Source organism: Diaphorina citri, unplaced genomic scaffold (genome assembly GCF_000475195.1).
Source record: "Diaphorina citri unplaced genomic scaffold, Diaci psyllid genome assembly version 1.1 scaffold510, whole genome shotgun sequence".
In the NCBI taxonomy this organism is placed as follows: domain Eukaryota; kingdom Metazoa; phylum Arthropoda; class Insecta; order Hemiptera; family Psyllidae; genus Diaphorina; species Diaphorina citri.
In genome coordinates, this window is record NW_007377944.1 from 37,156 (window position 1) to 57,892 (window position 20,737).

The 20,737-nt window shown below is 38.1% G+C and overlaps 1 protein-coding gene and 2 long non-coding RNA genes across 3 annotated transcripts; all 3 read right to left on the reverse strand.

Annotated features, from left to right (window-relative positions):
* Positions 1–429: 429 nt before the first annotated feature.
* Positions 430–972, reverse strand: LOC113467598. Its single transcript, XR_003391620.1, has 2 exons — positions 747–972; positions 430–570 (listed from the first exon to the last, which is right to left on the reverse strand). It is a non-coding gene; the product is annotated as an uncharacterized LOC113467598 (long non-coding RNA).
* Positions 973–1,674: 702 nt separating this feature from the next.
* LOC113467600 lies at positions 1,675–19,832 on the reverse strand. Its single transcript, XM_026823857.1, has 6 exons — positions 19,763–19,832; positions 15,584–15,807; positions 13,830–13,843; positions 13,136–13,239; positions 10,887–11,105; positions 1,675–1,897 (listed from the first exon to the last, which is right to left on the reverse strand). The coding sequence occupies exons 1-6, from the start codon at positions 19,830–19,832 to the stop codon at positions 1,776–1,778; spliced, it is 753 nt and encodes a 250-aa protein (XP_026679658.1). The 3' UTR covers positions 1,675–1,775.
* On the reverse strand, positions 4,505–5,077 carry LOC113467603. The gene is made up of 2 exons (XR_003391621.1): positions 4,838–5,077; positions 4,505–4,691 (listed from the first exon to the last, which is right to left on the reverse strand). It is a non-coding gene; the product is annotated as an uncharacterized LOC113467603 (long non-coding RNA).
* Positions 19,833–20,737: the final 905 nt, after the last annotated feature.

Sequence of the window (20,737 nt, forward strand, 5' to 3'; positions counted from 1 at the left end):
AGCATGGAAATCTGGGAACCGATATCGCAGGGTGAATAAGCAATTTTTAGTATGGGCCACATTGCGTAAAACGTTTAAGTTGTTTTCATAAAGTATTGATACGTTTTATACAAAAGAGGCTAGAACTAGTGGTTGTTTGATAAAATCCAACAGTCATTTGCGAGTAAAATAATGTCTCTTAAGTATAAAAATATTGATATCTAGGTGTTATCTAACGTTCTTAACTTTAATAGTAGAGCTTAAACATAAATCCTTAAAAGTAGGTACTTAGAAATTATTATTATTAGTAATGTAAGTCAGTGGCGTAGCGTGAGCATGGAAATCTGGGAACCGATATCACAGGGTGAATAAGCGATTTTTAATATGGGCCACATTGCGTAAAACGTTTAAGTTGTTTTCATAAAGTATTGATACGTTTTATACAAAAGAGGCTAGAACTAGTGGTTGTTTCACTGTCTAATTTTAGACGACCAAGCACCAAACCCATGCTACGACACTGTGATAAATATTATTGCCCTCCATGTTGATACAAATGTATAATCTCCAACTCCCTTCTTTATCTAACAGAACCTAGGTATTTGTTTTTCAATTTGCATCATGAATAAAATATTCGCCCGGCTTGTCGGCGAGCTCTTTCGGCTTATGACCAAGCACCATACCCATGCTACGACACTGTGATAAATATTATTGCCCTCCATGTTGATACAAATGTATAATCTCCAACTCCCTTCTTTATCTAACAGAACTGTAGGACGTAACTACAAGAGTATTCAGATAACCCCATCATTTAACATAAAGGGATCTTTCTGGTGACCAAGTTTACAGATGTACTCGTAAGTTTTAAGGAAGAACGGAAAATAATGTCTTTTTCTTCTGTAATTCACAAAATAGGTATCAATTTATTGTTCAAATCCATGGCGGAAAAGCGAAGTCAACACCGCTTTCACCACTACATTGTACCTAAAAGTTTCAATAACCCAATTTCAAAAAAAAAAAAAAAAAAAAAAAAATGTTTGAAACGGCGAGCTCTTTCGACTTAAAAACTTTTCGAACGAAAAACAACAGGTGGCCGAAAATGAAAATGCAGATCTCACCAGCTCACCACATTGTTGAGGTGCATCTTTTACTTGCGGATTTGCGGAACATTTAGGTTTCTATGCGATTGGAGGGTAGCGCGTCTCCCTTGTAAGCGCTAGGTTGCGGGTTTGATTCCAACCGGGGTGGATTTTATCCTGAAAGGATAAGGTTCGTTCTCGAAATGTCTTTCTCCTATCCTGTTTTCCTTCTCTCTTCGCTTTCGGGACGTAAGACTTTAGCAGATAGGTACAGCTTCCTCTATCAAACCTCTTCAGAAGAAAAAACCTACGTATGCTCAGTAATTTAACGAATTCAACAAGTTTTAACGATTTCAACAACGAAAAAAATAGTAGGTGGGTTCATTGTTTAAGCATTGGTTATTATTTGGTTCTTTGAAATTCCCTTTTTCCCATTTTAACCCTCATCCACCTCCGTATTTGTAGGCAAATTTTGTATCAACTGTGTTTATTTTCATACTATGATATGCCAAAGTTACAACCGTTGTTTCATTTTAACTCTCATCCACCTCCGTATTTGTAGGCAAATTTTGTATCAACTGTGTTTATTTTCATACTATGATATGCCAAGTTAGATATTTACCTTACATTGAATTACAAAAGGTTAAAGGTTTACATGTATTCAGAAATCCAATAGGCTCTTTTCTAAGGGTACCCCGTTCAGAAAAGAGTTTTCTTGGGTTAAGCTATCAGAAGGAAGGGTTCGGGCTCAGGTGACCAACAGTTGTCGGAGAGCCAGCAACCAATGACCACCATGAAGAATCCAATGAGGAGAGCCAACACTATGAACATACCAGCGTTACCTGAGGATCAAACAAAAAGGTTAAAGGTTTACATATATTCAGAAATCCAATAGGCTCTTTTCTAGGGGTACCCCGTTCAGAAAAGAGTTTTCTTGGGTTAAGCTATCAGAAGGAAGGGTTCGGGCTCGGGTGACCAACAGTTGTCCGAGAGCCAGCAACCAATGACCACCATGAAGAAACCAATGAGGAGAGCCAACACTATGAACATACCAGCGTTACCTGAGGATCAAACAAATCCTTCCCAATAAAGTCATCCCACCCACTCCCCTTCACCCTAAGATTATTACCGATACTCACCCCTTCCCACTCGTCTAGCTAAGAGACGTTAAACAGAGAGTAGACTAGCGTCTGGCTGTGCCACTAGACACAGGGAGGAGAACAGCTAACCCTAACCAGCCTAGCTAGCTGATAGTTTCAAAGGGTTCTCTCTGCTTGAAAAGAACAAGCACAAGTCCTCACGATGGACTAGACACAGAGAGGAGAACAGCTAACCCTAACCAGCCTAGCTAGCTGATAGTTTCAAAGGGTTCTCTCTGCTTGAAAAGACCAAGCACAAGTCCTCACGATGGTTGACTGCGGTCTCAATCAGCCCTAGAGAGATTACTTTTGAGCTGACATTCGATTTTGGCTACAAAAAAATTACGAATGGATGCCTTTTACACTCAAACTTCGTTTTTCCTTTAGATAGGGAAGTTCTCGCTTCTACCTCGTTAAAACTGCTCTAAGAACCGTTGTTTCTGTGTGAAACCACCATACCATTCTGTGTTTAACCACCATTCATCGGTATGTTGATACACGTATCTAGGTAGGTATTTCTAGTAGACCTCCCTCACTCTTTTTCTCATGGTAGGCTTTTTTTTCAAAGTAGATCTATTTTGTCATCACCTTTCAGCTATAGTTAAAGCCGCTACAACAACAACACCAACAACAACAACAACAACAACAACAACAACAACAACAACAACAACAACAACAACAACAACAACACCAACAACAAAAACACCAACAACAACAACAACAACAACAACAACAACAACAACAACAACAACAACAACAACAACAACAACAACAACCACCAACAACAACAACAACAACAACAACAACAACAACAACAACAACAACAACAACAACAACAACAACAACAACAACAAGCCAACAACAACAACAACAACAACAACAACAACAACAACAACAACAACAACAACAACAACAACAACAACAACAACAACAACAACAATACCAACACCAACACCACCACCAACAACAACAACAACAAAAACAACAACAACAACAACAACAACAACAACAACAACAACACACCAACACCAACACCAACACCAACACCACCAACAACAACAACAACAACAACAACAACAACAACACCAACAACAACACCAACAACAACACCAATAACAACACCAACACCAACACCACCAACACCACCACCACCACCACCAACAACAACAACAACAACAACAACAACAACAACAACAACAACAACAACAACCACAACAACAACAACAACAACAACAACAACAACAACTTACTTTCATTCAATATCCAAAAATGTTACCATCCAGTATGTAAATAATACGTAAGTCACATTCAGTAAAATCAGTTTTTGTAATTAATGAATTCATTAAATTCTTGAAACTCCCATAGTTTTTGTTCAATTTTCTTAAATTTACTATTGAACTAACCTACTCATTCAACAGACGCTAGACGTTGGAATGATAAAACTTTGGAGGGTTAGAATAGCATAGAATACATAGAATAGAATATACCTTGTTTATCCTGCTCGAATGAGACTAAAAAGTCCCTTTACCCCAGCAGTCTTAACAGACGCTAGACGTTGGAATGATAAAACTTTGGAGAGTTAGAATAGCATAGAATACATAGAATAGAATATACCTTGTTTATCCTGCTCGAATGAGACTAAAAAGTCCCTTTACCCCAGCAGTCTAAACAAGGTCTCGTGTATTTTATGGGTTTAACATAATACAATACATAATGTTTACAACAGACCTTGCAACAGGTTGTTTACTGTCTCTTACCGGCTACGATGATTTTTCTCTCAGCATCATTTGGTCTCTTCTTAGTATTGAATAGGACTTGTATGAGTGTTTCCCTCTGGGCGGGATCCGAGTGTACCAGAATAGTGGCCAAGAGCAAAGGAAACAGATCCTGTGAGGAAAAAAGCAAACAAATATAGGTAGTATGTAATTTATTTTCCTAGGGCAAATCTATGTTTGTTTGGTCATGTAAATGCAAAAATTAAGATGGAATTTTTTAAAGTTCTTAGTAGGCCAGCAATAATATTCATAGGAAGATGAAAGGAAGTCCAATTTAAATTTCTTTACCAATTTAAAGTGCTTTCTTCAGTAGATTCAGCCAGAGTTTGTTAAAAAAAAAAAAAAAAAAAAATAATTAAGATGTAATTTTTTAAAGTTCTTAGTAGGCCAGCAATAATATTCATAGGAAGATGAAAGGAAGTCAAATTTAAATTTCTTTACCAATTTAAAGTGCTTTCTTCAGTAGATTCAGCCAGGGTTTGTTTTTTTTAAAAAAAATGGATGCAACTGTAAAATGGATACAACTCATATCAAATGGGGGTCTGCGAAAGACAGCACTCGAAACTTTTGTAGTGAAACGAAATCCAACACAGTTAATATTTACCTCCTCAGGTGTGCGAGTACTCTCATTCACAATAGAAATGAAATTACCCTTCCTTCCTTGCCCGATTTTACTACGCTGAAGTTCACAATGGGGAAAAAATATGAAGACGAGGAAAAACCTCCCTTTGGATTATACCGAGGTATTGTTTTATAATTAATACAAAAGACGGCTAATTTCAACATTATTTTTCGCAGGAAAAAGTTCGCCCGATTTTACTACGCTGAAGTTCACAATGGGGGAAAAAATATGAAGACGAGGAGAGACCTCCCTTTGGATTATACCGAGGTATTGTTTTATAATTAATACAAAAGACGGCTAATTTCAACATTATTTTTCGCAGGAAAAAGTTCTTTTGCAGTGAACTGAAAAACAAACATAGGTACCTATCTATTCTACCTAGCTAACCCAAAGTTCAAGGCCCGAGAGCTAAGAGCTTTCTGAATGTATTAAAAGTTTTAATAAGATTTGTTTTTTTTTTTTGTTTTTGTTTTTTTTTTTTTTTTTTTTTTTTTTTTTTTTTTTTTCCCGCTTATAAAGAAAACCCCGAATTCAAAAAAAAATTTTTTTTGCTCGCAGTTAAAGGTAACTACGCAATTACAGAAAGATTCTAAGTGTCTTTGAACCTAGACATGAAATGGGTATCTGCCAACAAAATCAAATTGCTGAAAATCTTGCAATCAAGAATGCAAAAAAAAATCGTAGATTTTCATTTTATTTTATGTCATCCCCTTTAAAAATAGATCAAAAAATTCCCATGTTTGCCTTTTTTTTAGTTCTCTGGAAGATAGTGGAATCTTTTTCACCTTCCATAATCCATACCCTTCAAGTACCGTCCCTGATTTTCCTATTGCCAGGCCTTTGAACTTTTGAAAATGAAAAGTTTGGGGCAGTGAAATATTCTCCATAACAATGTACCTATCTACACGGTTATACCTAATTATTCTATTTAACAAAAGCAAAAACGTACGAAATCCCGAAAAACAAGAGTAAATTATTTTTGTTCGTTCGTATGTTATTGTTTCGAGCTGTGGAAAATGTTTCACTACCACCTGCTGGTGAAGTTTTCACTTTTAATTAAAAAAGAAAGGGAAAAAATCTCAACTTCTTTATGTGCGCTAGGTAGGTGTACCGAGGTGAAACGAAATGATTTGTGGTGAACTGATGAAATGAAGTTTCTAAAACATGATACTTAATGGAGAAAAAATAAGATGGATGCCAAAAAAACTAAGGTAACTACGCAATTACAGAAAAATGTTCTAAGTGTCTTTGAACCTAGACATGAAATGGGTATCTGCCATCAAAATCAAATTGCTGAAAATCTTGCAATCAAGAATGTAAAAAAAATCGTAGATTTTCATTTCATTTTATGTCATCCCCTTTAAAAATAGATCGAAAAATTCCCATGTTTTTTTTTTTACTTCTCTGGAAGATAGTGGAATCTTTTTCACCTTCCATAATCCATACCCTTCAAGTACCGTCCATGATTTTCCTATTGCCAGGCCTTTGAACTTTTGAAAATGAAAAGTTTGGGGCAGTGAAATATTCTCCATAACAATGGACCTATCTACACGGTTATACCTAATTATTCTATTTAACAAAAGCAAAAACGTACGAAATCCCGAAAAACAAGAGTAAATTATTTTTGTTCGTATGTTATTGTTTCGAGCTGTGGAAAATGTTTCACTACCACCTGCTGGTGAAGTTTTCACTTTTAATTAAAAAAGAAAGGGAAAAAATCTCAACTTCTTTATGTGCGCTAGGTAGGTGTACCGAAATGATTTGTGGTGAACTGATGAAATGAAGTTTCTAAAACATGATACTTAATGGAGAAAAAATAAGATGGATGCCAAAAAAACTACGTTTTTACTAGAAGCTGCAAAAGCATGGACATTTAACATTTTTGTCGTTGGTAGCCAGCAGCGGCTATAGCACATAGTTCCCAATAGATCTCAAGTTAAGCAACATTGCGCGTGGTTGATATCTGGTAAGGTGACCATTTGAGTCAAGACGTGTTACTGGCTATTTCGGCGTGCACTCAGCCTCGTAAGGACAATTTTATTGAGGAACTGATGAAATGAAATTCTATTTAAAAAAAAAGTAAAAAGCGAGGTGGCATAAAAGCCTGATATGACCTTAGCAGTCCAAAGACTGCCTGTTCCTCATATGCAAAAAATACTAGCGAAAAAAGGGATAATATAAATTTAGGACGTGAATACAAATACATTTTAAAAGGACCTACATAATTAAATTTCTAATAAACAAATTCCCAACTATCTATCACCTAATTTTAATTGACTAAAAGGAAAGTTCAATGTTTACATTTTATCAAAGTACCTAAAGGTACAAAAGAGTAGGTGTGTATTTACCAAAGCTCAATGGGAGTTGAGTGCCAATGTTATCTATTTTTATTAAGAAGCTGATAGACTTGAAAATCTTGATTGCTCCAAAAACACAATATGTACTCAGAATTCTACATAAATATTCTAGTCACATTGTGTTTCTAGGTACTTTTCTAGACGAGCATTCTCCTAACATCAAAATTCCTTCCTCTCAAATGATGTGAGAGTGTAAGATATATAAGACATAACTAGAATCTCAAATGTCTCAGCTACAAGAAACATAAAACATAATGCACAATATGTTCACTATCAGCCCCTAGGGTGACGGAATGGCTGGCTTTCTCCTATCCTGTCCTCCTCTGTACGATTTCGGGACGATAAGACCTCCTACGAGCTCAGACAGAATAGACTAGGGTAAGTGTACCATTTATTCGCCCACCTAAAAAACGTACCATTTATTGGCCCACCTGTACCATACGCCACATAAGTCTGAACTGGACGAACTTTTTCAAGATCCAATTTCATCAAAAGAAAGGGCTTAAAAACTGCTAGCGAACCAGTGCTATTCAAAAATTGTAATTTAATAAAAACAAAAATTAGAAAAATAAATGTTGGCAGGTGGGCCAATAAATGGTACGTTTTTTAGGTGGGCGAATAAATGGTACACTTACCCTAGGTATGTACCTACATTAATGTCCAAACAAAGTAGGTAATTTCATACCTTATGGAAACAAAATACACCAGACCTAATGTTAAAACACCTCAAAGGATTATAAAATCTCATGGAAATTTGACACACTAATTAGGTAATTACTCTTATCAGGCTTACGGAATTGAAAATCTGAAATAACCGTGACAGCTTGACTTACATATTAGGTACCTGTGATTACCTGTAGGTACTGAATTACCTATAATTATCTGGACTGCATTATCTTTGATTATTTATTTTGTACCTTTGTGTTCCAACTTGTGGCACGGTCGATTATTTGTAGTAGAAGAAGAAGAAGAAGAAGAAGAAAAAGAAGAATAAGAAGGAGAGGAAGAAGAAAAAGAAGAAGAAGAAAAAGAGGAAGAAGGAGAAGAAGAGGAATAAGAGGTAATTATCTGGACTGCATGATTATTTATTTTGTACCTTTGTGTTCCAACTTGTGGCACGGTAGATTATTTGTAGTAGAAGAAGAAGAAGAAGAAGAAAAAGAAGAAGAATAAGAAGGAGAGGAAAAAGAAGAAGGAGAGGAAGAAGAAGGAGAGGAAGAAGAAGGAGAAGAAGAGGAAGAAGAAGAAGAGGAAGAAGAAGAAGAAGAGGAAGAAGAAGACATTTAAGTAGTATAAGGAGGAGAAGAAGAAGAAGAAGAAGAAGGAGGAGGAGAAGGAGGAGAGATGGCAAACAAGAAAACTACATATAAAAGCGCTCATGTCTACTCAAACAAAACTGAAAATGATAGAATTTATCTTCCTGAAATAACCTCGACAGCTTGACATACATAATATATTAGGTACCTGTGAAGAAGAAGAAGAAAAAGAAGAAGAAGGGGAGGAGGAAGAAGAAGAAGAGGAGGAAGAAGAAGAAGAAGAAGAGGAAGAAGAAGAATAATGAAAAGAGGAAGGGGGGAAGGAGAAAGAAGAGGAGGAGAAGAAGGAGGAGAGATGGCAAACAAGAAAACTACATATAAAAGCGCTCATGTCTACTCAAACAAAACTGAAAATGATAGAATTTATCTTTCTTCAAATGACACAAACATAAGTCGAATGGAGAATCGTCCCTTGAGGAACCAAAAACTTTTTCGAGTTACTTGTACAAGAAACCAAAAAATTGAACAAAAAAGAAGAAAGGGAAATCATGAATTTGGTCGATTTTTTTAACTAATAAAGGCGGTAAGGTTAAGCTTTTGAAATTGTGTATTCATTAAACTGTAGAGAATTGCGCCAAGAATCTGGGACTTGCAACATCTAATTAAAATAAAAATATAAAAGCAGTAGTTGGGCGGAAAACATCTTTAGGAGAATCCTGTAACTCTTTTTTTTTTTTTTTTTTTGGGGTTTTGTTAAGGGAAACGGATTTACCCAAATCTTTTTTGTCTCTTTTTTTTTTTTTTTTTTGTAGAGGTTTGATAGAGGGAACTGTATCTACCGAGATCTTATTGTTCCGAAATTGACGAGAAAAGAAAGACAGGATAAACAGAAAGCCAGCCGTTCCGAGAACGAACCTTATCTGTTTGGGATAAAATCCCCCGCAAGGTAGGGATCGAACCCGCGACCTAGCGCTTACAAGGCGGACGCGCTACCCTCCAAGCAAACTAGGCCGGCTTTTTTAAACCTCCATTGTGGATAAAATTAAAAGGTCGATAAAAAATTTCTAGGCAGCAAGCTAACTAGGCTGGCTTTTTTAAACCTTAATTGTGGATAAAATTAAAAGGTCGATAAAAAATTCTAGGCAGCAAGCTAACTAGGCTGGCTTTTTTAAACCTTAATTGTGTATAAAAATTAAAAGGTCGATAAAAAATTCTAGGCAGCAAGCTAACTAGGCTGGCTTTTTTTTGCCTAAATTGTCGATGAAATTAAAAGGTCGATAAGCGGTTTAGTTCCTCAAACGACGATGTACCACAGTCCACAGTAGTACTGCTAGGATAAGTATTAAGTAAAGTGTTCTATGATATAAAATATCTCATCAAATTAGATAAATTTTACCCAAATTGTCGATGAAATTAAAAGGTCGATAAGCGGTTTAGTTTCACAAACGCCGATGTACCACAGTCCACAGTAGTACTGCTAGGATAAGTATTAAGTAAAGTGTTCTATGATATAAAATATCTCATCAAATTAGATAAAGCGTTTTCTGAATGCTGCAAACCCGATACGCAAGCATAGCTCCTTCATTTTTATTGAAACTAGTGTCGTAGGGTGAGTGTAATACTTGTAGTACGGTATTACACCTCATGATCTTGGTCTATGATATAAAAAAAATCTCATCAAAATGAGTGTAATACTTGTAGTACGGTATTACACCTCATGATCTTGGTCTATGATATAAAAAAAATCTCATCAAATTAGATGAAGCGTTTTCTGAATGCTGCGAACCCCTAGCTTCTTCAATTTTATTGAAACCAGACGCGTAGGGTGAGTGTAATGCTTTTACTGCGGCATTACACCAAAACATAGTCTTGGTTTAGATAGAAATAAAACATTACTTCTCAAGATTAGATATGTAAGATAGCTACGAAGCGTTTTCTGAATGCTGCGAACCCCTAGCTTCTTCAACTTTATTGAAACCAGACGCGTAGGGTGAGTGTAATATTTTTACTGCGGCATTACACCAAAACATAGTCTTGGTTTATATAGAAATAAAACATTACTTCTCAAGATTAGATATGTAAGATAGCTACGATACATACTTATTACATAGTAAGATGAAATATAAAGCAATGGGACTACACCAACAAAAGAACTACGCTACACCACTCAATACAAATGAAATAGAAACACCAGAGATATAAACTTGGTTTGGATAGAAATAAAACATTACTTCTCAAGATTAGATATATGTAAGATAGATAAGATACATACTTATTACATAGTAATATAAAGCAATGGGACTACACCAACAAAAGAACTACGCTACACCACTGAATACAAATGAAATAGAAACACCAGAGATATAAACTTGGTGTGGATAGAAATAAAACATTACTTCTCAAGATTAGATATGTAAGATCTATATTACATAGTAAGATCCATATTACATAGTAAGATGAAATATAAAGCTGTGGGGCTACACCACTATACCACAACGACTACACTACCGCAAGGAGGGGACAAGACCACAAACGAAACAACAGCAACAACAAAGACGAAACACCAAAGCAACAACAACAACAACACCACCACCACCACCACCAACAACAACAACAACAACAACAACAACAACAACAACAACAACAACAACAACAACTTCCCACCAAGATCATCCCACTCACCCAGAGGAGTCCTGTTTTTCCACAGTCCGAAGCCACTGTTGTCTTCCCCCCGGGCTCGCATCCACTCCTGGAGGAGCCAGAAGTTCTTCCGGTTTGACACCCGCTGCTTCTGAGTGTCAGAATTGGCGTTGGCCTTCTGGGAGTTGTGTTGGATTTGTGAGATGACAAACGCTGCAAACAGAAGGAAGAAGGGGAAGTTTGGCAGTTTTGTCACATCCACTACGAGAAACAGATACACGAATAACGGATATACGAATATAGATATACAATAAATATATGAATAATAGATATACCTAAGGTATATGAATAATAGATATACCTAAGGTGTTTTCCCCCAAGTCAAGTCAGACTTCTTGGAAAAATGGTTATTGCACTTTGATCTGAACAGCATCTTTCGTGGCAGAGTGGGAGTCAGACTGTGCTTGCATTCTGGAGGTGGCAGGTTATTATTATACTTTTTTTTTCTTCTTTGTGTGGTTTAGTACAAATTGAGAAATCACATTTTCTTCTTTCTTCTATAGGTATATTGCTAGCTAAATAGGCTTTTGAACTTTCTAGGAATAATGTGTTTTTTAACGACAAATTTCGTCTTCAACAAAAACCACTCTTCAATGTCGCTTCTGAAATTAAAATCCCGAACCTTGAATTACAAATCCACAACGTCCAACCTTGGATTACCAGTCCAACGCCCGAGTTTCCTGTTTGTACTGCAGAACGTAGTGTAAGGTTTCGTTTTAGTGACACATCCATTCGGGAAATAGATACGCTTGATTTCGGGACGATAAGACCCTCCGTTGTTACAGTTCCGTCTATCAAACCTCAAAAAAAAAAAAAACAAAACAAAACAAACAAACAAACAAACAAACAAACAAACAAACAAACAACAACAACAACAACAACAACAACAACAACAACAACAACAACAACAACAACAACAACAACAACAACAACAACACCGAGACATTAATCAGGAGTGACGGCGGACATTAAGTTGAAGATCTGCGAGACCGGAAAATGCCAGAAGGAAACTAAAGGAGGAAGAGGAAGCAGAATAGAAGGAGGAAGAGGTTAGGAGAAGAAGGAGGAGGAGGAAGGAGGAGGAAGAAGGAGGAGGAGGAGGAGGAAGGAAAAGAAGAGAAACGCTAGAAGGACATAACGGAGGAGGTAAAAAGAATGGAAGAGTTTGGAAGAGGGAAGATGAGGAACGGAGAATGGCGTTTTAGAAGGAAGAACAGAAGTCAAAAGAGAATAAAGAAAAGAATGGATGAGTGTAAAGATAAGGCCAGGATGATAAAAAAGAGGTAAAAGAGGAGAGAAAGAAGTGGAGAAGAGATAAAGGGGGAAGAGAAGGAAAATAATAAAAACATGCAAGAAGAAGAGAAAGGAAAACAATCAAGGATTGGGAGAGAGAAGGATAAAAGAAAGGACGAAGATGATGAAAATAAGAGAAGAATGAAAGAAAACTATAAGAAGATAGGGAAGAAGAACAGGAAGACGAAAAAACAAGCTGGGTCCGTCCCTCCAGGAATTTTTTAACCCGTAGTTTATTCGATAGCCCGTCCACTATACCTTTTTTATTACTATCGTAATAATAAAGGAAGGACGGGCTAAAAAGGAAATGCAGAAAGAGGAGGAGGAGAAAAAGGACAGCGCATAAGACTAATGGAAGAGTATGTACAGACAAAACATATCTTGATGAGCGTGAGAGAGAGATAGAGAGAGACAGAGAGAGAGAGAGAGAGAGATAGATAGAGAGAGAGAAAGTTAAGAACTAAATGCGATGTGAAATGACACAGATAGGAGAGAGGGAGAGAGAGATATGTATGAAGAAGTCAAATCAGGTCGGTTTTCAAAAGAGTTGCTTGCCATACAGAAGGTCTTGGGTTTTTGATGCCTCTTGCACTCACTCGTTATTCGAGTAAATTTACAAATTAAGTTATTATTATGTATTGTAACTTTACAATATTGTCTTCTACTACTCCTTCTTCGCCTTCTTCTTCTTTTTCTTCTTCGCCTTTTCCCGTGTACAGACGGGGTCGGCGTTTTTCGTCAGCCTCTCAATGAGCCCTAACTAGGGTGATTGCTTTAGGCTGACATTTGGTTTTGGCTACAAAATTTTTACGAGTGGATACCCTTCGCACTCAACACTCAACCTTTGCTACTTCTTTAGCAAGAGGACTCATTCTGGCAGTATAAACAGGGCATATTCTATTTTATCATTTTAGAATCCCCTCACATCAAAACCCAGCCTGGTTTCACATCATCCACTACTGCACAGTAGAAATGAAATTCACACTCCACCATAGCAGCAGATGTGAAAATGTGAGATGTTGAAATGTTTTCCTTGTTCTGTCTAAGGGAAAACACAAGGAAGTCAGTTTTGTTAGGGAAAATCAGTACCGTGTGTGTCCTTTGCAACTAGGAGTAGCATTTCTCTTCCTCTGGAAAGGTTTCTTACCTCTCCGCCAGGGCTGTAGGGATGTAATAAGTCACCTATTGGAAGGAAAACTTCTGGAAGACCAACAATGAACCCGCTCAGTTCTGGAACCCCAAATTTCAAGTATCGACGTGCATTGATGTCATTAAGAAGTTTACCAAATTTCATTAAAAGCGGAGCAGGCAATTGCGAGTTATAGCGGGACAAATATTCAAACAATTGGCAACAAAACGTTAACAACAAATTATTCCAAATCAAGCCAGAACTTGGAGAATGGAAATCCTCCTACAATAGAAAAAGAACACTAGGTACTGCACAGTGGAAATGAAATTCACACCCCACCAGTATAGCAGCAGATGTGAAAATGTGAGATGTTGAAATGTTTTCCTTGTTCTGTCTAAGGGAAAACACAAGGAAGTCAGTTTTGTTAGGAAAAATCAGTGCCGTGTGTGTCCATTGCAACTAGGAGTAGCATTTCTCTTCCTCTGGATAGGTTTCTTACTTACCTCTCCGCCCAGGGCTGTAGGGATGTAATAAGTCACCTATTGGAAGGAAAAATTCTGGAAGACCAACAATGAACCCGCTCAGTTCTGGAACCCCGAATTTCAAGTATCGTCGTGCATCGATGTCATTCAGAAGTTTACCAAATTTCACTAAAAGCGGAGCAGGCAATTGCGAGTCATCGCGGGACAAATATTCAAACAAACAAATATCCAAACTAAATGCAAAGCCAGCCTAGTTAGCTTAGTTGGTAGTGCGTCTGCCTTGTAAGCGCTAGGCCGCGGGTTCGATTCCCGCCCGGGGCGGATTTTATCCTGATGGGATAATGTTCGCTCTCGGAGCGGCTGGCTTTCTCCTATCCTGTCTTCCTTCTCTCTTCGATTTCGGGACGATAAGACCATAGAAGTTACAAGTTCCCTCTGTCAAACCTCTTAAAAAAAAAACTTTCATTCTGAAAAAACCATATCCGTTAAAGTTCCCCTGTCAAACCCCTTAAAAAAAAAAAAAAAAAAAACTAAATTTAATGCAAAACGTTCGAGTTAAAACGTAGACCTTCACTTTTTTCATGTATGGTTATGGCTTTATAGCTTCCCCTCTTGAAAATCTCACCAGACGACACTGTTTCTGAGTGTTGAAAAATACGGAAGTTAGTGTTTGCTAAGGCAAACTCAACCCCGTGAAAATGTAGATTTTGTAAGATGTGTTGATTCCATTTCTTATTCTTCTTCTTCCTCTCCTTCTTGTTTTTCTTCTTTTTCTCCTCCTCCTTTTCCTCTTCTTCTTCTCCTTCTCCTTCTTCTTCTTTTCCTTCTTCTTCTTCTCCTTCTTCTCCTTCTCCTTCTTCTCCTTCTCCTTCTTCTTCTCTATCTTCTTCTCCTCCTTTTTTCCCTCCCTCCCTCTCTCTTTCCTTTTCTTTCTAGTTTCGTCCATCTACTCATTTTATTTGGAATTTGATTTTCCCATATATTTGTCTTATCTCTTCTTCTCTGTCTCTCTCTCTTTAATTCTAAATCTCTCGTAGTATGTCTCCCTCTCTCTCCTTCTTCTTATTCTTCTTCTTCTTCTCCTCCTCCTCCTCTTCTTCTTCTTCTTCTTTTGGTTCAATAAAGGCAACTGTAACAACAGAGACTGTGGTGTGGCCGTCGATCGATGTCGACTGACCCGTCCACACTGGCTCGACAACATAGATTCACCTCGTCGATCGACGGCAGGTCGGCCATGTATGCTGGACTGGACACACGTTAAGAGAGGAGAATAGGGAGATGATAAAAAAGGCTAGCCAGGTCGCGGGTTCGATTTTATCCTGAACGGATAATGTTCGAATGGTGAACGAAAGGAAGGCAGAAGACAGGGAAACATGGCGTACTGCAGCAAACCAATGATGATGATGGGATAATGTTCGTTCTTGGAACGGCTGGCTTTCTCCTATCCAGTCTTCCTTCTCTCTTCAATTTCGAGACGATAAAACCTCAGCAGATAGGCACAGTTCCATCTGTCAAACTTCTTGAAAAAGGTTTGATAAGTCTGTCTGGCACGCTGATAGACTCTTGTTTTTGTCCTCTTTTCACGAGAAAAGGGCTCGACCGATTTTGATGAATTTTTTTATGCTTGTTAAGAAGAGTACTGAGGGTCACATAGGCTACTTAAAATTGTTATATTCTTGATTCAAAATGGCAGAGCTTCAAATTTATGCCTCTTACGCCAGGCTGATCCCGTACAAAGGACGGGTCAACCACTAGTTAATACAAAAAATACTTACAGCTCTTTCGCCCAAATTCCGCACGCGGCACGGTAGAAATGCGGTGGTGCCAAGTTGTGCCGTGACGTTGGTAATTTCAGTGTTGTCAAATACCGGCATATTACGGGGGGATGGCGCCCCTAGACCTGAGGTAGAGGGCGCCGGGGTAGACTGAAGGGGGGCGGGCGGTCGAGCCGTCGTTTGGGCCGGCAATGTGAGGTCCAGACCGCCACTGGGGTATTGACCTGAAAAATAAAATAATAAATTAATTAACTGAAATAGAATCGAATAGAAAATAATTACAGGTACCTAAGATTTCATTGTTGAAACTCCTTAAAATTAAATAAATAAGTGTCTAAGAAATTGGAAAAATAAGAAACTCGAGAAAATTAGGTTTACAGACCGGGAGTTGCCGGTTTTGAATTTTGATAGAATCGAAAATGCAACACAGACCACACGAGTCTAATGTGGCAGTTGTTTAATTTCTACGAAAGTTTCATATTTTGTTGTTTCATATTTTTTTAATTTTGAAACTACCTTAGAGGTATTTGGAAGAGTCTTTACACTCGTATTTATGAACAAGTTCTTCAGATCGTTCTGAGAATGTACTTGAGAAAAAACGTACTCAGAGGTAATCACGTTCTGAGCCCGTTCATCTTCTTCTTCTTCTTCTTCTTCTTCTTCTTCTTCTTCTTCTTCTTCTTCTTCTTCTTCTTCTTCTTGAGGTGCCGTCTCCGTTCCGGAGGTTGGCAAACATCATGGTTATTCTACACGTTATCCATAACGTATAGAAGTATTAGATTTATATAACCTATATAACCTTTATAACCTATACCTTATACCGTTAAGATTATAACTACCAGGAGTAAAAGCAAATGTAATAAAAAAGAGGAAAAAACCATCTCCTCAGAAGGTATTCTTTACCTTAGGAGGTGTTTATTTTAAGTTCAAAAATTATAAAAATAAATGGAATAATATTCAATTCAATTCAATTCAATTCTTCTCCTTCTCCTCCTTCTTCTTCTTATTCTCCTTTTTCTTCTTCTCCTTCTTCTCCTTCTCCTTCTTCTTCTTCTTCTTCTCCTTCTTCTTCTTCTTCTCCTTCTCCTCCTTCTTCTTCTTCTCCTTCTCCTCCTTCTTCTTCTTCTCCTTTTCCTCCTTCTTCTTCTTATTCTCCTTCTTCTTCTCCTTCTTCTCCTTCTCCTTCTTCTTCTTCTCCTTCTCCTCCTCCTTCTTCTTATTCTCCTCCTTCTTCTTCTTCTTCTTCTTCTTCTTCTCCTTCTCCTTCTTCTTCTTCTTCTTCTCCTCCTTCTCCTTCTTCTTCTTCTTCTTCTCTTTCTTCTTCTCCTCCTTTTTTCCCTCCCTCCCTCCCTCTCTCTTTCCTTTTCTTTCTAGTTTCGTCCATCTACTCATTTTATTTGCAATTTGATTTTCCCATATATTTGTCTTATCTCTTCTTCTCTGTCTCTCTCTCTCTTTAATTCTAAATCTCTCGTAGTATGTCTTCCTCTCTCTCCTTCTTCTTATTCTTCTTCTTCTCCTCTTCCTCTTCTTCCTCTTCTTCTTCTTCTTCTTTTGGTTCAATAAAGGTAACTGTAACAACAGAGACTGTGATGTGGCCGTCGATCGATGTCGACTGACCCGTCCACACTGGCTCGACAACATAGAATACATAGATTCACCTCGTCGATCGACGGCAGGTCGGCTATGTGTGCTGGACAGGACACTGGACACACGTCAAGAGAGGAGGATAGGGAGAGGATAAAAAAGGCTAGCCAGGTCGCGGGTTCGATTCCCTTCTGGGGCGGATTTTATCCTGAACGGATGGTGTTCGAATGATGAACGAAAGGAAGGTAGAAGACAGGGAAACATGGCGTACTGCAGCAAACCAATGATGATGATGATGATGGATAATGTTCGTTCTCGGAACGGCTGGCTTTCTCCTATCCTGTCTTCCTTCTCTCTTCGATTTCGAGACGATAAGACCATAGCAGTTACAGTTCATCGTTCTCGGAACTGGCTTTCTCCTATCCTGTCTTCCTTCTCTCTTCGATTTCGAGACGATAAGACCATAGCAGTTACAGTTCCCTCTGTGAAAAAGGTTTGATAAATCTGTCTGTCACGCTGATAGACTTGTTTTTGTCCTCTTTTCACGAGAAAACGGCTCGACCGATTTTGATGAAATTTTTTGTGGTTGTTAAGAAAAGTACTCCGGGTCACATAGGCTACTTAAAATTGTTACATTCCGTCAACGTCATCACTTAGGCAGTCCATTCTTTACGGAGAGAAAAAGGGAAGAATTACAAGAAAAAAGCAAGTAATACTAGTAAAAGGGCGAAGAAATGAGGTACACGTCTGGGCTGAGGTACACACGTCAAACAGGGAGGGTGTCAAAAAGTAGGGGCTCCTTCCTGTGGAGAAAAAGTGTTTCGGATTGCTGGGTACGAAAAAAAAAAAAAAAAAAAAAAAAAAAAAGGGGGACCCCTCTATTGTAGAAAACAGGGACTGAAGGAGACCTTTCATTGTTGAAACTCCTCAAAATTAATTTTAAATGTCTAAAAAATTGAAAAAAATTAGAAACTTGAGAAAACCAGGTTTACAGACCGGGAGGTGCCGGTTTTGAATTTTGATAGAATCGAAAATGACCACACGAGTCTAATGTAGCAGTTGTTTAATTTCTACGAAAGTTTCATATTTTGTTGTTTCATATTTTTCAATTTTGAAACTAGGTACCTTAGAGGTATTTGGAAGTCTTAAAAGTTTTGAATCCCACAGTAGAGTAAACAAGGCAAGGCCTCGTGTAGTCATTTCACGCCTACCTAGGTGTCACAAAGATAGAAACATCTGCTTTCAAAGTGCTTGCTGGACAAAGTTTTGATTAACACATTTTGTACTAATTTTGAAACTACCTTGGAGGTATTTGGAGGAGTCTTAGAAGTTTTGAATCCCACAGTAGAGTAAACAAGGCAAGGCCTCGTGTAGACATTTCACGCCTACCTAGGTGTCACAAAGATAGAAACATCTGCTTTCAAAGTGCTTGCTGGACAAAGTTTTGATTAACACATTTTGTAATACTTTGAATGGAGCGGAACTTCAGGTTCTATCGTACTGAAAGTGCTGAGGAAGACAGGTTTATTTCTTAAAAGATTTGACAGAGGGAACTGTAACTGCTAGGGTCTTATCGTCCCGAAATCGAAGAGAGAAGGAAGACAGGATAGGAGAAAGCCAGCCGTTCCGAGAATCAACCGTTCCGAGAACAAACATTATCCCATCAGGATAAAATCCGCCCCGGGCGAAAATCGAACCCGCGGCCTAGCGCTTACAAGGCAGACGCACTACGAATTAAGCTAACTAGGCTGGCTGTAATTAAGGTGCTATCGCACTGAAAGAGTTGAGGAAGACAGGAGGTTTATTTCTTAAAAGGTTTGACAGAGGGAACTGTAACTGCCAGGGTCTTATCGTCGTAGAAAGCGAAGAGAGAACGAGGACATGATAGTAGAAAACCAGCCGTTCCGAGAACAAACATTATCCCATCAGGATAAAATCCGCCCCGGGTGGGAATCGAACCCACAACCTAGTGCTTACAAGGCAGACGCGCTATCAACCAAGCTAACTAGTCTGACGAATATTATGCTACAATGAGGTTTGAATAACTTGTAACACTTTGAATATTGTACAACAATGAAAAGGACTTTGAACACTCGAACTTTGAATTCTTGGAATACTCGTATTGTAAATTGTACTACAAGAAAACTTCTCAAATTTACAACCTCAATGACCTCAATATTTGTAATTCTAGTTCTAGTAATATTTGAATATTGCACCTTTTTATAGTCTGTCTCGAGCATAGTGCTAAATTTCCTTTTTGTATTCAACACTACTTGTTTTCACGAATAGTTAGGTATTTCAAGCAACCTCCGTGGCCGAGTGGGTATCACACTAGGCTTGCACGCAGGAGGTCCGGGTTCGATTCCCGGCGGAGCCGAGTTTTTTTCGGCTCTGTGCTTGGAGTTCGGGGTGCACTCAGCCTCGTGAGGACAATTGAGTAGCTACTTTAATCGAGTAGCGAATTAGAGCAGAACAGGGAGTAAGGCTCCTTTGAATCTATCCTAGTGCGCGATTGGAACAAATGCAAAGGAATCAAATAGCCTAACAGCCTTACGCCTTACTACTTCGGTTTAAGTAGTCATACCTACTTACCCAAAAACTTGGAGTGGTCCTTGGTCAAATCAATCGAATTATTAAAATACCAGAAACCAGAGGCCGTCATAAATACATTGCTTTTCTTCCTAGGATGAGAAAAGTAAAAAAAAAAGTACGATAGGACCATAGCAGTTACAGTTCCCTCTGTCAAACCTCTTTAAAAAAAAATCGAGCATAAAACTAATAAATTTGACAATTGTTCATGAATAAAATAATGTTAGCCCGATACACCTTTTGAACTTTGCCTCCTCTTTCTCTGTTTTCGGAGGAGAGAGAGAGAGAGAGAGAGAGAGAGAGAAACTCAGTTAGGAAGGATAATATACACTGACATGCAAAATTCATAATTCTCCGGAAAGGAGAGAGAGAGAGAGAGAGAGAGAGAGAGAAACTCAGTTAGGAAGGATAATATACACTGACATGCAAAATTCATAATTCTCCGGAAAATTGCCCGTCCGTTGTGAATTTCGAGCTTTTCTCCCTTGATTTCGTCATAAAAAGCTTTTTGTGAGTGACTTTTGAAAGAGACAGAAAAAGAGAGCGAGAGAGAGAGAGAGATGGATAAAATATGGGTCTCAAATTAATAATCCATTAGATGCCAAAAGATGGGATATTGCGTCCCTAAAGCCAGGTTCTTCCGAGCTTTTCTCCCTTGATTTCGTCATAAAAAGCTTTTTGTGAGTGACTTTTGAAAGAGACAGAAAAAGAGAGCGAGAAAGAGAGAGATGGATAAAATATGGGTCTCAAATTAATAATCCATTAGATGCCAAAAGATGGGATATTGCGTCCCTAAAGCCAGGTTCTTGAAAAAAATCAGTACTTACATATTTGCTTTTGTATACATAAATAATTGAAATCTGTTTTTATTACGAACAAAAAAGCCTTACCTACCCCCAGGGCTGTATCCAGGATTTTGTCGAGGGGGGGCCCGAGGGTCCAAACACTGATGTAACGGGGGGGGGGGGAGGTCCACAA

What these genes read in the sequence shown, in the direction of transcription:
- LOC113467600 (XM_026823857.1), bottom strand. Translation starts at nt 19,832, where the DNA reads ATGACGGCCTCTGGTTTCTGGTATTTTAATAATTCGATTGATTTGACC. An exon ending in AGTGGATGATGTGAAACCAG is followed by an intron (nt 11,106 to 13,135) that starts GCTGGGTTTTGA and finishes TGTTTCTCGTAG; the next exon opens with TGGATGTGACAAAACTGCCA. An exon ending in GAAAAACAGGACTCCTCTGG is followed by an intron (nt 1,898 to 10,886) that starts GTGAGTGGGATG and finishes TTTGATCCTCAG; the next exon opens with GTAACGCTGGTATGTTCATA.